This window comes from Branchiostoma belcheri, unplaced genomic scaffold (genome assembly GCF_001625305.1).
Source record: "Branchiostoma belcheri isolate BF01 breed outbred unplaced genomic scaffold, Haploidv18h27 scaffold13, whole genome shotgun sequence".
NCBI classification, from domain to species: Eukaryota; Metazoa; Chordata; class Leptocardii; order Amphioxiformes; family Branchiostomatidae; genus Branchiostoma; species Branchiostoma belcheri.
The window spans coordinates 2119786-2137119 of record NW_017802713.1 but is presented as its reverse complement, the minus strand read 5'-3'; the positions used below and the strand labels follow the sequence as shown (position 1 = coordinate 2137119).

General features: G+C 42.8%; 2 protein-coding genes across 2 annotated transcripts in view; one reads left to right on the top strand and one right to left on the bottom strand.

Annotated features, from left to right (window-relative positions):
- LOC109463686 (gamma-glutamyltranspeptidase 1-like) overlaps positions 1 to 4432 on the bottom strand; it is a 9187-nt gene extending 4755 nt beyond the window's left edge. The window contains exons 1-5 of the mRNA XM_019760537.1: positions 4114 to 4432; positions 3509 to 3729; positions 1915 to 2107; positions 1286 to 1446; positions 193 to 342 (exon numbers count right to left, since the gene is read on the bottom strand). Coding sequence (XP_019616096.1) covers positions 193 to 342; positions 1286 to 1446; positions 1915 to 2107; positions 3509 to 3729; positions 4114 to 4322 — 934 coding nt within the window. The 5' untranslated portion in view covers positions 4323 to 4432. The remainder of the gene's footprint in view (positions 1 to 192; positions 343 to 1285; positions 1447 to 1914; positions 2108 to 3508; positions 3730 to 4113) is intronic.
- An 8775-nt stretch (positions 4433 to 13207) lies between these two features.
- Positions 13208 to 17334, top strand: part of LOC109463685 — an 11307-nt gene continuing 7180 nt past the window's right edge. The window contains exons 1-5 of the mRNA XM_019760536.1: positions 13208 to 13249; positions 14094 to 14553; positions 15116 to 15289; positions 15950 to 16157; positions 16903 to 17113. Of these exons, the coding sequence (XP_019616095.1) occupies positions 13239 to 13249; positions 14094 to 14553; positions 15116 to 15289; positions 15950 to 16157; positions 16903 to 17113 (1064 nt within the window). The 5' untranslated portion in view covers positions 13208 to 13238. The remainder of the gene's footprint in view (positions 13250 to 14093; positions 14554 to 15115; positions 15290 to 15949; positions 16158 to 16902; positions 17114 to 17334) is intronic.

Below are 17334 nucleotides of genomic sequence, written 5' to 3'. Positions count from 1 at the left end.
GGGAAAGCACTTTACACGACTTTCCCCTCTAGACTCAAAGTGAAAATGAATATTATCTGTCTAGTATTCGTTTCTATGTGCGGGACACAACACCAGCAACAGCTGCCTATGTTCCGCGTGTATTGCACTGTTGCAATTTCAATAAATCAAATCAAGTCAAACATCAAAACAATCTTTAAGAAACCATAATACCGTCCAAGATGTTTAGGATGAGACTTAAGACGGCCCCGCTTGCTGGAGGAGGAGGCGACAAGACGGTCAGACCTCCCGCCAGGGAGATGTTGAGAGGTGACGTCACTTCCACCTGGTAGTCCCGGAAGTCCTGCTCTGTGATGATACCGCCTACAGTAGAAGTTGGGTGGAAAGCGCTGTTACCTTCTCCAAGAATTAGTAGCAGCATTAGTATATTTAAGAACATGTTTCAGGCCCACCTGCTCACACAGCAGAAGCACCAGTTGACCCGGAGACGTGGCCCCAGACATGAGAACATTCTGGCGGCTAGAAACCGCATGAACTGTATCTAGTACTAAATGGACTGATACACTAGTATTCTAATCTATGCTGTTTCTAGTACCCTTATACTTATTTTTATGTACTTATATTAGGTTTAAATGTGTGTCTTGTTTGTGTGCTTATGATTGTTTTGTGTACATGTGTGGGCCACAACACCAGCCCCCGCTGCCTGTGGCCCACGAGTATTGTATTTGTTTGCAATCCCAATAAATCAAAATCAAGAAGGTTATTACATTTCACCCATATTATAGTATGGGAGAAATGTATTGTTTTCCCTCATGTTTCTCCTTCTTCTTCTTCTTCTCCTCCTGCCATTTCTTTAAAGGGATTCAACTCAGCCATTTTTCAGCCGAATGACCTGAAATTTGGCATGGTGGTAGAGTGGGCAAATAACCCCCGACTTTTTTTTCATTTCGTTTTTAAACAGGCCTTTAAAATTGTTTTAATTGTTTTTTTTTTGGGTCATTTTTAGGCAAAAAAAAAACATTTTGGGATCTGGAGCCCTGGTACTAAAACTAAATGACCTGAAATTTGGTATGGGGATACTTTGGACACATGTCCAAAGAATGCTGTTCACACTTTTGACATTCACCACTTAAAAATTGTGTAAAATAGGGCTTTTTGGCTATTTTCGGACCAAAAATATACAATTTTGGTCCAGGAGCCCAGGAGAATTTGTCCGGAACCTAGAACCAGGGTAGCACACAGTGTGTCATCTACCTGTGTCTAAACGTTTTGTTTAGAGTTAACTTAGAAACATCCACGTGAATACCTGCGTCTCGTACGTCCTTCGTCAGATTCCTGGCGATCTCGCCCTGGTAGAAGACGTCTGCACCTCCATCAGCAACCGCACGGAGCGTCTCTGCAAGCTTTGCTCGCTTCATGATGTGGTTTTCCCCGAGAACGTTGTTGTTCCCGTCACAGAATACGTCGCTGTGAAAGGAAACGTGACAATCGAAGATGGCAGGGCTCCATCCTTCACATGTACTATAGGTAGGAAACAGAGAGAGATGCACACACACACACAAACTGACACACAAACGCACACACAGAAACACGTACTCACACACACACACACACCGCAATTCAGCCTGCGAGCTGCAATGGATTTGATTTTCAATAAACCATTCATCATCATCATCATCATCATCACACACACACACACACATGCACACACACACACACATACAGACACACACACACACGCACACACACAGACGCGCGCACACACACACACGCACGCACACAGACACACACAGACATACACGCACGCACACACACACACACACACACACGCACGCACACACAAACACACACACACAAACACACACGCACACACACACACTCTCTCTCACTCTCTCTCTCTTGCACATGCACGAACAGAAGAATCTCAATATTTACCACAAACCGCTCCCTCTCTTGATATCGACTGTTTTCTTCTTCATTATTTTGGCTAAATATTTTCCAACACAGACGCCCTCCTCTGCCAGCTGAATGGCCGGCTGGAACAGGTCTCTCCACGGCAGCTTCCCGTGTCTCTGGTGGGCCGTCCAGAACGCCCGGATTTCTCCGGGTACAGCGACGGAGAGACCGCCTAGACGCGTATACAGATAAATGTCATTGCACGACAATTGTACGGGGCTTTCAAGATCACACTAAAGGGCATACAATAGTACATGTCAGAATTTGTTATAGAAGAACTGATTGGGGCCAATTTAGATGCAGTATGTGGGTCCTTGGAATCGGGGAAAGATGCACAGGAACAGTGGCCAGCGGATGGGAAGATAGAGGAGTGACTATAACGGTTTGTTATATAATTACTCCGTGAAGGAGGTCAGGACCTCCGGACGGAGTGTTGTGAACGGCTGGTTTTTCGTGTTCGCAGTCAAAACACTGGGTTCTCTTTGTGTAATCGGCACGCAATTTTATACGCCGTCTGTGGGCATGCCCGTGTTGATGCACGAATGTGTATTTTTGCCGTTGCTGCTTTCGCGGTCAATGTAATATTGCAGATGCACCCCTACAATTACGAGGCGAATTGGAATGGTCCAGAAAAACGCGTTGTTTGGAATAGCAGTGGGGGGGTGGAACTTCATGCAGACGTGCGGAGGGTCGATAAGTGGTACCATAGATGTTCGCAGCCAAAACGCATTGTTCCGTACATAGCATTTCTGTGTAATTTGGCATGTGGTGTGCCATTATGCCCGTGGTGATGCACGTCTTTTTATTTTTACCCTAGCAGTTTTGATATTGGAGTAAATGGTTATTTTTGAAACATCCCTATAATGTCGTTGAAATGGTTTTGCCCGGGTATCTGACCGGCGGCAGTAACACTCGCGCGTGCTGGCCGCATGGCCAGTCGCGCTTAATAAGAATGAAAGACCTTTATTGTACGCTTGTGCTCTAACGAGCTAAATAAGTAACAGGCACGGTAAGACGGTGGGGCTGTCTTTGTTACTAGTGACACGACCATGATAGATAATAATAGTCCGATCTTTATGTGAATGCAAAGATTGTGTGTGTGTAATTAAAATGAACTTCGAACTTGAAGCACAGTATCTTTACACGCCCTAGGAGCAGTAATGGATTTGGGTCTTTTTATGTTTTATGCTTGTGACGCGCCCTCATTGTATTAACCGTTGCTTAATGTCTGCACAGTAGGTCTGGCGTTGACGCTTGGGATTATTTTTATTGCAAAATATAAAATTTCACGGAGGATTGTCACCTATGGCTTCTTGTTTAAGTTTGTATGTGTTATACAGGAATGTGTCACTCTTTACTGTGTAAGTTTTGATAGGCTATATGATAATAGCGTTAATGGCCCGTCATTTCTCTGTGACTATGGTGTGATAAAGCCTTGTCAGTTGCTATAACCACCGAATGAAGCCACCGAGTGAGCGCAGCGAAAGAGGTGGTTATAGCAACTGACAAGGCTTTATCACACCATATTCACCGAGAAAGGGCGGGTCATTAACCCTTAATTCATAAACACTACCTAGTCTGGAGAGCTTGTGGTTCTTTTGGTACATGTTCTCCGTGGCCGCGGCAGGCGCCATGGCTCTGGCGTTGATAATTTCCGCCGTGCCGCTCTCCTTGTTGTAGATCGTCATGAAGAGACCGCCCCCGATCCCGGAACTGTCCGGGTTGGTCAGCCCGATGCACAGGAGACTCGCGATGGCGGCGTCCACGGCAGAACCGCCTTTTTCAAGGATGTCACTGGAATGTGATACGTGCAATATTTACATTGATATTGACTTTTGATCGATTCAAATTTTAAGCGTTTAAAAAAAGATTTTACATCATCTTATACTGTGTTATTTTAATGCGTTATTATTATCATCATCATTATTAGTATTATTAGTATTATTAGTATTATTAGTATTATTAGTATTATTAGTATCATTAGTATTATTAGTATTATTAGTATTATTAGTATTATTAGTATTATTAGTATTATTAGTATTATTAGTATTATAAGTATTATAAGTATTATTAGTATTATTAGTATTATTAGTATTATTAGTATTATTAATATTATTAGTATTATTATTAGTATTAGTATTAACCATTGTTTATAATAAATAGAATCAAGTCTCGTACCTGCCGATTGTAGAACACTCTAGGGCGTCAGTGGCGACCGCCCCGTGTGCGTACGGGCCTCCCGTACGGTGCAGCCCGGCCGGCCGGGGACGCTGGCATGGCCGTCCCGCGTTCGCGTTCCATTGGAACCATCCTTTCAGCAGCAGGTGGATCGCAGCCGCCGCAAGTACCGTTATTGTGAGGGCGACTCGGACGGTGACACACTCCATGCTTGCAACGAAGGACTATTTTTGAATATATCAATATACCAAATAAATCTATTAGTTCACCTACCGCATTATGAATGGCCAGGGGCTGAGTTGTCCCGGGGGCCTAGTTGTCTTGGAATCTTCATTTGTCTAATACTCGTACACTTGTGTAATACAGTAATACAGTTTATTCAATCAACAAAATCATACAAAAGCAGGGAATGCTGCATGCATCCCTGAATTGTGTAATTGATTTTTACAATAAGTTAAAAAAACAAGACAGGACAGGTACACAGAAAAACACACTATATACAGAAATGTACAAACACCATTAATATTCGCCCTGGTATATGCATGCAAATAGCAGGCATAGGTTTTCAAATACATGTAATGATGCATGTAGTGTGCATGTAATGATTGGAACTGGCTTGCAAGAGTTAGAAAACTGTATCTAAAAGAGTTGCCTTTAGTTATCATGAGAAGTACTGGCTTATATCACCTGTTTCGATATCTAATGGTAAGCTGTTTCTCATTAAACAATAAACAGGTGCAACAGAGTACTACCTGGCTTCGGTTAGGTACGTTCTCTTGGGTGAGACTTAAAGATATCATAGTGATCTCACGTCTCTCCGAGTAATAATAAAATAAAATAGCGACTAGACAAACCACCCATCGTACTACAATGACTGAAAAGCGAGGAGAAGATGAATTTATATAACGATAGTTAATTACTTTTGTATCTGTTAACCGTGTCCATTCATCTTGTTTTGTTGTGACCAGTACTTAGCCAAGTGTGGCAGAAATGTGAATTATAGGTCTTCATTCATTCAATAACTTCTCTATGTACGACTACGGCAAACCTTCCTCAGAGATTCAAACCTCAGGCCTCAGAGATTTAGAATTAGTACAGTCAATATTTTCCCACCTGTGAGGCACGTGCACAAACTGGACGGCGATGTTGATGGTATATCGGTGCCGATCCACCACGGAAATTATCACTTATCGTGGCATGGAAAGAAGTCTAACCAGTTCAGCTGGTTATGAAAAAAAAAAAACGATTCGAAGACAACTCAGCCCCTGGCCATTCAGTACGGAAGCAGGACATTTCGGCCCATGGACGATCCGGCCCATGGACATTTTAGGACACTTCGGATCCGGACACATGTGGTGGACATTTCGGCCACATGCCGAGGACACGTCGGCCACATTCCGGGGACACTTCGGCCACGTTATTTATTGACAATACTAAGTTATGAAATAAATGTCAGGACAAGCCAGGACAAGTCCTTCCCATTCTCTGCAAATAATCTGAATTTTGGGTCAAAAAAGTTGTAATTATTATCGATCTAGATGCCTCCTGACTCTGATTTTAACTTTTTTCTTAGCCTTAGGCCACACCAATTTAATTTGTTGGTTCTCGGATTCGACTCTTCATTTTTTTCTGATTTGCAAAAAAAAAAAAAGATTCTGGTTCTGAATCAACTCAAAAATGCTCATATTTTGCCCCCAACAGTTGAGGAAATTCCTTTTCTTCCTAGTTGTTACAGTTTTTCCATCTATCAATGCAGTGGTTTGATTAAAAGTTCAAAATTTATACTTTAAAACTTAACCCAGCCTTTTTTGTTGACTTCATGGCTCATATTGTAGCATTTGGGGCTATAATAGGATGCCTAGACCTGTTTTTATTTTTATTTTTTTTCGCCCTGTCGCTTCATATTTTTTTCTGAAAAAAATCCGAGAACCAACAAATTAAATTGGTGTGGCCTTAGTGACATAGTAATATTCTTTTATCGAACGACGGTCGGACTTGGCCTGCGCCGCTAGCGTAACGCCCCTCGCGCTACTCGCGGAGCTATGTCGGCGCGGCCCGTCCGAGTAATCTAAAGCGTGACGATCCAAGAAACTGCTAGACTTACACTATATTGATTAAGACACTTCATGGAATCATGAAACATGTAGTGAGAAATGTTCAACGTTCTTTTATAACTGCATTCCTCGTGTGTTTTCGGCGGGCAGGCATGACGGAAACACACTAGTCTGACATGGGCGTGGCTGATCCCAGCTTTGAGTGAAGCATACAGTATAGTTGTCTTCGTCAGAAAGACTATGGAATTGTCTCGTCGTATTGTGGGTGACTGCGGTATAACTGCGGTATAAGCGATATAACTCTGGAAGGCATGATTCGACGTCCATGATTTTTGGCAGGCAGATTACCGTTGTTAAGGCCGAAGTCAAGTGCGAGTTTGGGCTTCGTGGGGGGTCTATACGTCACGTTAGTGCACCTTTTGTGTTTGTGGCTTGTTAGCAAAATAACTTTTGTACATGTAAAATGATGTTTACAATTTTTGGTACTCAGGTTACTGTCGTTGAGACCAAGGTTAAGTTCTTTAACGGGCTTCGTGGGGGTTCCGTTGTCACTGCAGGGGGCATTTTCTTTTTTCTTACATTAGTTGCCTTTTTCAGCAGTATGTCTTGCGTACTAGTCGTGAATCGTCAAGTGGCTGTCGTTACTTTGCGTCTCAAAATGTAGAAAAATGCGTTATGGAAGGTTTAGAAAATACAAATTTCCCGGGCCCGGGGTGCATGTTCCCGGACCCACTTACATTGGCGTCGGGTGGCGTAGTGGTGGATCATTGGACTGTGAACCGGGAGACCCGGGTTCGATCTCGAGTCGTACCCGGGACATGTCTGGACATGCGCCCGACCACCCCCATGAAACTCCTTCCTCTTCGCCCCCGCCGTTCTGCTTCGCCCCGCCCCGTTCTGCTTCGCCCCCGCAACAAATCTGCTTCGCCCCCGTCGTTCCTCTACGCCCCCGGCGCAATTCTGCTTTGCCCCCGTCCTTCTGCTTAGCCCCCAATGGCGGCACAGCTCACAGTCGACACGAAAATCGTCTGCAAAATAACAATAAAGGCTGTGCCGCCAAATTTAAAGTAGCCCATGCTCCGACAAACATTCTGGACCACCTTTCTGCCAAGTGGCGTTGCACAAATCTTCCCATTCAAAGTTTACCCCTACCTCACGGCCCGTCAGTGGTTCTTACGTTTATAAGTACTGCGGGAAATTTCACTCACGGCTGTACTTATAAACGCCAGTACTTATAAACGTAAGAACCACTGACGGGCCGTGAGGTAGGGGTAAACTTTTGAATGGGAAGGATTTGTGCAACGCCACTTGGCAGAAAGGTGGTCCAGAATGTTTGTCGGAGCATGGGCTACTTTAAATTTGGCGGCACAGCCTTTATTGTTATTTTGCAGACGATTTTCGTGTCGACTGTGAGCTGTGCCGCCATTGGGGGACGGACGGGGGCAAAGCAGAATTGCGCCGGGGGCGTGGAGGAACGACGGGGGCGAAGCAGATTTTTTGCGTGGGCGAAGCAGAACGGGGCGGGGGCGAAGCAGAACGGCGGGGGCGAAGAGGAAGGAGTTTCATGGGGGTGCCGACGTTGTGTCCTTGGGAAAGGCACTTAACACGACTTTCCTCACTCCACCCAGGTGTGAATGGGTACCTAACTTCGGTTGGGAAAAGCAGTATTGAGGTCACCTGGTGGCGCCGAATGGCAGCTGCACAGACCCTTGCGGCAGTTTCACAAAAATGTGGAACAAATATGTATTATGAGGGTCTGCATGGGGGGGTCCTGGCAACGGTTAACGGTAAATTCAGCAGGGCCGATAACGCTTAACGGTAAATTCAGGACGGTCGGCAACGCTTAACGGTAAATTGACAGGCCTTTTTTTCGAGCTGCACTGGATTTGGTATCTCGCTTTGTGAGAAAAGGTGATCACTGACAAAATTACGTATACCTTACATGTAATGCAGCATGCATTAAAGGTATGTGTTCCCTGTGTTTCCCACCTGCCCTGGTCCCCGAGTGCGTCCACAAATACCGGGTGTCCGAGTCGACGTCGGCCAGCTTGCATTTTTTCAGTCTGCCCAGTTTAACCGATGGATTTTGGAGGGGGGAGCGCCGAAGGCGCTCGTAATCTAGGGGGGTCCGGGGGAATGCTCCCCCGGGAAATTTAGGATTTTTAAGCCTTCAAAAACGGAATTTCCCGCATTTTGAGAGGCAAATCATGGTGTTGAGAGTGTTTGTCGGTCCCTCTGATGTTTTCATATTTTACTCAAGATTTTTGTTAATTTGCCTGTCAAGGTTGACGGATTCGTTAAAAAAAATTCTGTAACTCTCCGCAAACTTTGAAGGGAAAACGGAAATTGAAGGGAAAACTGGTTCTGGCTAGAGCCGAAGGGACCGAGCGCAGAAGCGCGAGTCGAGCGCCAAAGGGGGGTCCGGGGGCATTCTCCCCCGGGAAATTTTGTATTTTTAAACCTTCAATGACGCATTTTCCTGCACTTTGAAAGGCAAAATTAGGCGTAACGAAGAATTATTCATTAACGCTTAACGCTGAATTTAGGATTACAAATAACGTTTTACGTTGAATTAAAACGACCCATAACGCTTCACGAGGAATATACTGATAACGCTTAACGTTGAATTAGAGCAGGCCGGCAACGATTAACGGTAAATTAAAATAGCCCATAACGGTTAACGAAAAAGGGCATGCACACCCTCTATTATGTGTATGATTATGTGTATTATTGCCATTTGTATCATCTGATTGTAAACCCGGCATCAATTCAGCACTATAAGGCTGCGATTGCACGGGTGATGTTTGGCCAATAAATCATACAGATTTTTCTTACCGCTCAAGCCTGCGCCGACAATAACGACTTGTGTCTTTGTCCTCCCCGTAGCCATCTTCCCTCCGCCTTCTGAATCCGGACAGGAAGCTCAGGGAATGTAAAATTGCAGAAGGTAATTATTTTTGCAGCGACAGCTCCGGCGAATGTGTGATGTTACCGCCGCTGTGTCTGTGTTAGATGTGTGTTAGGGTCAAGTCAGGGCAAAGGTTACACAGTAGGGACCGTTCGTTTTCAGTGGCATCATCGCTTGGTCTCAGAAACATAAATACGTTTTATCTAAAAGTCGCTAGGTGGCAGTTTTGCACAGCATGTTTTGACTCCTACAATTATGTTGATGCACATTCGAAGTTGTGAATCTTACCTTCGCCTAGAGGTTTTATACCTTGATTAGGAAGAAATTACGGACATTTATAAATTTTAGATATTGATGTTTGATTAGATATCCATTAGATTAGATAACAAATCTAATCTATTCTTCCTGGATTCATAAAATATAATACAAATTAAGGCGCATAACATAACATAACATAACATAACATAACATAACATAACATAACATAACATAACATAACATAACATAACATAACATAACATAACATAACATAACATAACATAACATAACACTTGCATCCATTAGACTACAACTAGCATAAAACTACAAAACAATAAACAAAAACAACTACAAGTAAAATCTGAGATTTCATACCTCCGGGCTTTTTATTGTATATTTTTATATGCTGTTTGTTATGTATAGTTGGTGGTGTTGAATTTTGTGCACAACAACAATTGTTGCGCGCCGCAGGACTAGGGTTTTAAACAAAGAATTTATCGAGACCGGACACCCCTCTGTGCGAGGGGTCATATACGTGGACCAGACCGAGAATATCTTAAACACGCCAAAGGTCAACGGTCGCGACCATTTTCACGCTCAAAGGGGTATGCTGGGGCCACCAAAAGGCACCATTTTCACGCCCGAAAACACATATACGATAAAAACAAAAGAACATGCTTCATCTACAGCCCAATAGCAAAACATACACCGAGTCCCAAAAAAATCCGTCCACCCAAACGCGAGAAACAGCTGCGAACATGAAAATCTAAATCTCTCACAAAACCCTTCCGCGGAAGGATGTCTCCTCCCCCGGAGGTAACAAAGCAGCACGACATTACCAGATCGCTTTTGGGAGGTCAGAGGTCGCATACAATGATTATATATACAGCTTTTCGCTTGTACCAGTACCTTACCACCAGTGCTTTAAGGGTTTGTACATGTATCTGTCTTGTGAGTTATCATGTCGTTTATGATGTTCTTGAACAGTGTTGGTGTGGCTGACCTGGCGAGTGGTGGAAGGTTGTTGAGAGATTTTATACATCTATAAACGAATGTTCTTTCCATTGCGGTTGTCTTTCGGTATAGGCAGTCTTAAGCCACCTCCTGTCGCAAGTCGGGTGCTATATGGCCATGAGAATTATCTATTCGTTGTAACCTGTCGTAGATCACTTCTGTTTTTTCAGCTACCAAAATTTTATTAAACATCATTAGCGTGTTTTATTAAATATTTATATTAGATATTAAATATACAAATTAGGACCTCGTTTGTACAATTAATGAGAAACTACTATGATACCACTAACCACAGTGACTAATAATTTTACTTCACAGGGCAAATGATATATCCGCAACTATCCTACTACGAATTACTATTCCTTTAACTTGCTGTTGTAATCCTATCGTACGATGTATGCGCCATAATAATTAATCTGGAATCCCGCCTTTACCCCTAGGTACGTCAATGAAAGTTTAGTGGACCAAGGGTCAGTTGTTCATACGTTAGGTACCTCAATAATGTGAAGGCCGTTCACCCCGGTCTGTTATGTAAATGATTCTCCCAACCAACCACATCAAGCAAACAACGTGATTCGTCGAACCATCGGGCTACTGCCTAGCTTGGCTGAGGTTGTCGACCTTTTTTTTTTTTACGCCCTAGTAAGTTAAATCAATTTATTTATGAAAAACTTGATGTGCCGTACAGCAGAATTAATTGAAGTCGTTTTTTAACTTACTTTTACGGACTGTACAAGCCTCTGAACCCTTCCGTTGCTATGGAATTACATTTCCTTAGCAATGGTTGCCATAGAAACGGGCTAGCCATTTCAAAAGTCAGAAAATAAACACTTTCCATCTACTTGCGATATTCCCCAGGTTTGACGTCACTTGGACAAGTATTACTCAAATTATGTTGCTTTATTCTCATTTTATGGCCGGTTTGCTTAATTTGCATAAATTTGCATAAAGAGCCATAGAACCATGATGTCCCACCTGGACCATAGAACGACGTATCTTAAAATGATCGGGGGACATTAGGGTATCATTCTATGGTACTGGCCAAATTATAAGGGCTTCTCCTCCTGGACTATATTAACCCACACTGAAGACACAGGTGAGTAGATCAGTTCTACGTAACGTTGTTGTTTTGCTAGCCCGTTTGGTGCAGTAATTGAAGCCGCTTATTTGGTAGATATTATCGGTAGATTGAATGCAAACATCTGGAAAACATCTAGCGGGTAGGCTCTGAGCAGGAGGACCAGTGCTGGAAGGAAAAAAAAAGCGAACACATGGATGATAACTAGTTATAACGTTGCTTGACCCTGTAGCTGCTTAATATTTAAAACAAGTACGATTAAGTATCTGTATCAAAAGTCTCCAGGGAGAGAGCGAGAGCGAGTAACTGTTATTCTTTTTTATCCACACATGTAATGCCATCGCACGGCACTTTATTTTAGGGGACGATATTGTCTTTATAAGTTAAAGATACTCTGCATGATTTTGTCCTACAAATATTTAATTGTATACATAACGACAAGGAAGCAAAAAGTGTCAAAACCACCATCTAGAAACCGCAAAGTTAATAAGCGACGTTTTTATTAATGAAAAAGGTATTTTTTTCGTAGTCTCCACCGGACATCTTTGCAGGATTACTAAATAGTAAAAATTTGGCGTAATGGCCTATGGCCGACTAACCTCCCTTTTTATACTGCGAAGCCAATGTTGGCTAGACTCCTCAATGGACTGTAAAACTGAACTGTTGTGAACCGTTTTGATCTGAGAGTAGCCTCACTTGTAATGATTCCTCACAACAACGCTTTTTAATTGCCTTGATGGTGAACCACTACGTTATATTTATAGTATGTAAAACCACGTTGACAACATTAAGCGTTCCTTGTATATACTTGTATATGTATTTTAATAGCATACGGTGTTAGTTTTACTGAGTATGTGGAATATGTAAAATTCGGCGCAATTCAGTGTAAACTGCAAAGCCGACTTGTCCCGTGTTTTATCAATAAACCATTTACTACTTTTTAGTCCGATTTTCACTTCTTATTCAGCCTGCAAAGGAGTCTTATGGAGATAGACTTATCCTTGTGCGTTCTTTGAGGCAGAGTGTAAATATGTTGTTCGCGATTCGAATTTTTTTACAACCATACACCCACATTGTACGGAGGAAGCCCAGTCCTGTTTATCGACAGAGAATCGTGGGTTAATCACCAATCCGAAAACAAACAGCATTTAATTGTAGAGGAGCGGGCAAGGAATCTAGGATAGTGAGGCCTATCTATAGATATGTCTGTTTTACTCCAGAGCGAATTTGCAGTACCATGACATTATGTGAAAGACCAGATCTAATAATTAACGACACATGGATCTGATGATTATTGTTTCATACGTGCTTTGTACACTATTCCTGTCATTGCTAACATGCGCTGATGCAGTATTAACTCTCATCAGTGCCTTCCGAAAACAATTTCAATCTTTGGACCCAAAGACCTTATGTAATGTCGTCTTCGGTAGAAACGTAAGTATGACAAGAATGGAACAGTACTGTTTTATTTGGTATTATCATATAGCCGGGTGACGTTGACCAATCAGAAGGCTCCATTCCACATTCCTTATGACGCCGTAATGTCACAAATAGAGTCAAAATCGGGTATTTATTCATCCCAATCCAAACATTAAACAAACCCAATAATCACCCGCATATGACCTCAGGTGACCCAATAGAACACGGCTCTAGTTCTAAAAAATCTAAAAATAACTTGAGTTGTGTTCCAATGACCTGGGGTGACTCCCATAAGAACACCTGTTCCCTGCCTGTGACACAGATAGAAGACATAGAACGTGAACTCTACCCAGTGACCTCAGGTGACTCCAGATGGAACTATGTTCTATTCAGCATGTGCAACGGGTAAATTGTACATTGTGTCACTTACTGCATCAGTTTGGATAGGCTATCGTGTAAGCTATATGATAATAGCGTTAATGGCCCGCCCTTTCTCGGTGAATATGGTGTGATAAAGCCTTGTCAGTTGCTATAACCACCTCATAAAGCCACCTCGTTCGCTGCGCTCACTTGGTGGCTTTATTCGGTGGTTATAGCAACTGACAAGGCTTTATCACACCATATTCACCTCGGGGCGGGTCATTAACCCTTAATTATTTTTCTTGTTGAAAATAACGCAATCTAGTATTCTAGCATGAGAAATAATCGCGGGTTTTAAATATAACTGTTCTGAGTGCAAAATGTTTCTCTCTTTTCAGTAAACGCTTTTTGGTCAAAAGCGACTTTAGATTAACTTTCACTGTAATTAATAATTATTCATACGCAATACGCTGCCAAATAGCCTGATTAAATCGCTTTTGCCGGCCGCCCAACATCCAGCCGGCCCCCGTGGCGGACTATGTAGGGAGCCCCCCGGAGCTTGGGTTACATAGGCTAGCTGCCAAATGGCTTACACGGTTCAAAACTTCGATGGCATGTACAATAAAAGTATACTAGTCTACTACTATTTCAAGGCATTTCTCATCCAAATGCAGTATCGGTACATATCACATTCTACCAGTTAAGCATCTCAGTCACTAAAGCAAGCGTAAATGTGAAATTTTAAACTCTAAATGAGAGGGACAATTTTACGTAGTGGGGCAACATTTTGTGTGTGTGTGTGTGTGTGTGTGTGTCGGCGTATTGCAGGTTGGCGATAGGTCTACTTAGAACGTAATAAACGGTTATATCTTGTCTTGTGCTATAACAGGAATACTACCATCGACATGGAGAGGAAAAAGGGAAAACCCTCGGAAACACGAGGTCTGCGGGCCAACAACTCACCACTCATGACTGCCAGGGCACAGCCATCCAACATGACGAGTTTATCTTACTGTGCTATCTTCATAACTTTAGAAGTAGCCAAGCAAGTCGTAACGTACGCCACGAGACATTATAACAACGGCGTCTATCCCATATCTTCCTCGGCTATCGTGTGTTGTATTGAGCTAGTCAAATTGTTGATGGTTTTGATACCCGTCATGTTTACCACTGGTCTGTCGTCGTTTCGGCCGTCCATCGTGTTCGCAGTGCCCTCTATCATATACTGCGCGAACAACAACCTGTACCTGGTCGCCCTGAACTACACCACCCCTCCGACCTGGAATGTACTGATCCAGTCTCGCGTGATCATGACGGCACTCACCTGTAGGATCATCTTCGGGAGACAGGTGAGTGATGCGCTCTAGCTGATGTTCAACAAGAAAATCTTTATGTTAACCGAAGGGAAACATTGTTTTTGCTGTTTCCTCTTCTTCTTCTTCTTCTCTCCAAACAAATAAGGTCAATGACCTGAACCAGACGTTTTTCACCATAGCTGTAGGGTACACCATGTTGCATTTTTGTAGTAGGAGGGATTTAGACTCCTTTCACCATATATACGAATATGTGTTTGAGTAAGAATTAACAGAGAAGACCATATGCGAAGGTAAACATTATGTAATTGATTTGCAAATGTTACCTTTCTAGTTTTTCTTTAAATCTATGGCTAATTAAATAATAATTAAACTAAAGGTAAAGTTCACCAGAATACTAAAGTTATACTATAGTGGTGGTGCGAATCAACATCTAGCGTGCAAAACTCCTACAGGCGTAACACTCCTACCGGGCGGCCTGTTGAGCTGGACGGGGGAAAACTATTAGAGCCCCGAAGACAGCCTGCCCCAGCCACGATAGACTGGATACCAGGCTACATTTTTCTTGTGTAAAAATGTTTCTTTTCTGTTTTGAAAGATCTCGGTCGTCCGCTGGGTGGCGCTTCTGCTGCTCATGCTGGGCATCGCGCTTGCTCAGCTGGCCGGGCCGTCCTCGTCCCCAGCGTCCCAGGACATCTACGTTCTTCCCCAAGCTCTCGGTCTCAGTCTAGTCAGCGCCGCCATCTCCACAGCGGCCTCTATCATCACCGAGGTAAGTGACAGTTGGGAAAAAAAAACTTCAGGAAGCAAATCACTTTGGGTAACTCTTGACGAGGGATATTTTCTGCATTTGCTGGCAAATGTTTACTTCTAAGGTTACTTTTGTTTCGAAGTATTTGTTCATTTTGCTCAGCACCCGTTCATGGAACAGCAGGTGGAAAAGAGGAGGGCATCGTTTGCTATGATATGTTGGTTTTCAGGTGTTTATACAGACTACATTGTATCGCTTTTCTCCAGAGTATTTGTTCAAGAACGACAAGCGGCCGTTCATGGAACAGCAGGTAGAAGAAAAGGGGAAGAAATCATTTACATTTGCTAGCAAATGTTGGTTATCAAGTGTTTATATGGAGTACATTATTTATACCTTTGCTCCACAGTACTTGTTCAGGAACCACAAGCTGCCGCTCATGGAAGAGCAGACAGAAGGAATAGTTTGCATTTGCTAGCAAATGTTGATTTTCAAATACATACACTAGTGTTTATATGGACTACATTAATATTGTACCTTTGCTCAACAGTACTTGTTCATCGAGAACGACAAGCGACCGTTCATGGAACAGCAGGCAGAAGGAATAGTTTGCATTTGCTAGCAAATGTTGATTTTCAAATACTAGTGTTTATGTAGACTACACTTATTACCTTTGCTCAACAGTACTTGTTCAAGAACGACAAGCGGCCGTTCATGGAACAGCAGGTCCAGATGTACGCCTTCGGCTTCCTCATCGCCAGTATCTGGTCCGCGGTCGCTACTAAGGGCGACGTCTTCAAGATCAGCGGGGCGGAATCTTTGAGGTCCGACATAGTCTTCCTGCTAGTCGCAGCGATTCTGCTAGGCGGCGCTGGCGGACTGGCTGTTGCAGGTAGGTCACATTTAAGAATCTGTTAATTACCTTCGCCAAGAAGGTTATGTTTTCCATAGCGTTTATTTGTGTGTATGTATGTATGTATGTATGTGGTTTAGCACGATAACTCAGGTAGCTTTTGATGTATTGTCATGAAAGTTGGTAGGTGGATAGGTGTTTATGAGACCTAAAATGATTGGATTTTGGCTCCCCTAGCGGCTTGCCTTGGTACTACAGCAGAACTTCCGGCTTTGATATCTCGCGATGCTAGGGTCCCCGGTAAGATACTCACCGTGGCCCGACGCTGTGCCCTTGGAAAAGGAGTTACACGACTTCCCCACCTATACGGTGGAGTGACGGCCACCGAGCCTCTCACGCTAATCTGTCTAACTGTGTGGCAAAAACAAACTACGGATTTGGTGCGCCAGTGTGTCAACATCTGCATGCACAGTTGCCATCGAGAGCCGTTAATTATGTTTAACGAAGGAAAACATACTGGTTTTGCTACGTTTCCTCTTCTTCTCCAAACCAAAAAGGTCAATGACCTGAACCAGGCTGTCTGTTACCATGGTAATTAGTGTTGGGTTACACCATGTTGCAATTTTATAGCAGGAGGGATTTAGACTCCTGTCTGACCTGAATGTGTTTGAGGAAAAATTAATAGAGCAGGCCATATGCGAAGGTAAACATTATGCATTTGCTTTGCAAATGTTACCTTTGTTGTTAATTTTGTTGTTGTTAATTTTGTTGTTGATGACTGAAGCAATCACCAGGTCGTTGGACAACATCGTGAAGATCTACTCGGCCTCCATCTCCATCCTGATGACCGCCGCGGTCTGCAGCTTCCTGTTCCCGGAGAAGTTCATCCTCAACACCGCCTTCGTCATCGCCGTCCTGCTCATCCTGGTGTCCTCCATCCTGTACGACAGGCAGGACCTCAGCAACATCCTCCCGGCAAACATGCGCGTCCCCAGGTTCTTTTTCGTTATTTATTACAACATTTAATGAATCTTTTATTTTTATTTTTATTTTTATTTTTATTTTATTTTATTTTATTTTATTTTATTTTATTTTATTTTATTTTATTCTTATTCTTATTCTTATTCTTATTCTTATTCTTATTCTTATTCTTATTCTTATTCTTATTCTTATTCTTTTTATTTTATTTTATTTTATTCTTATTTTATTCTTATTT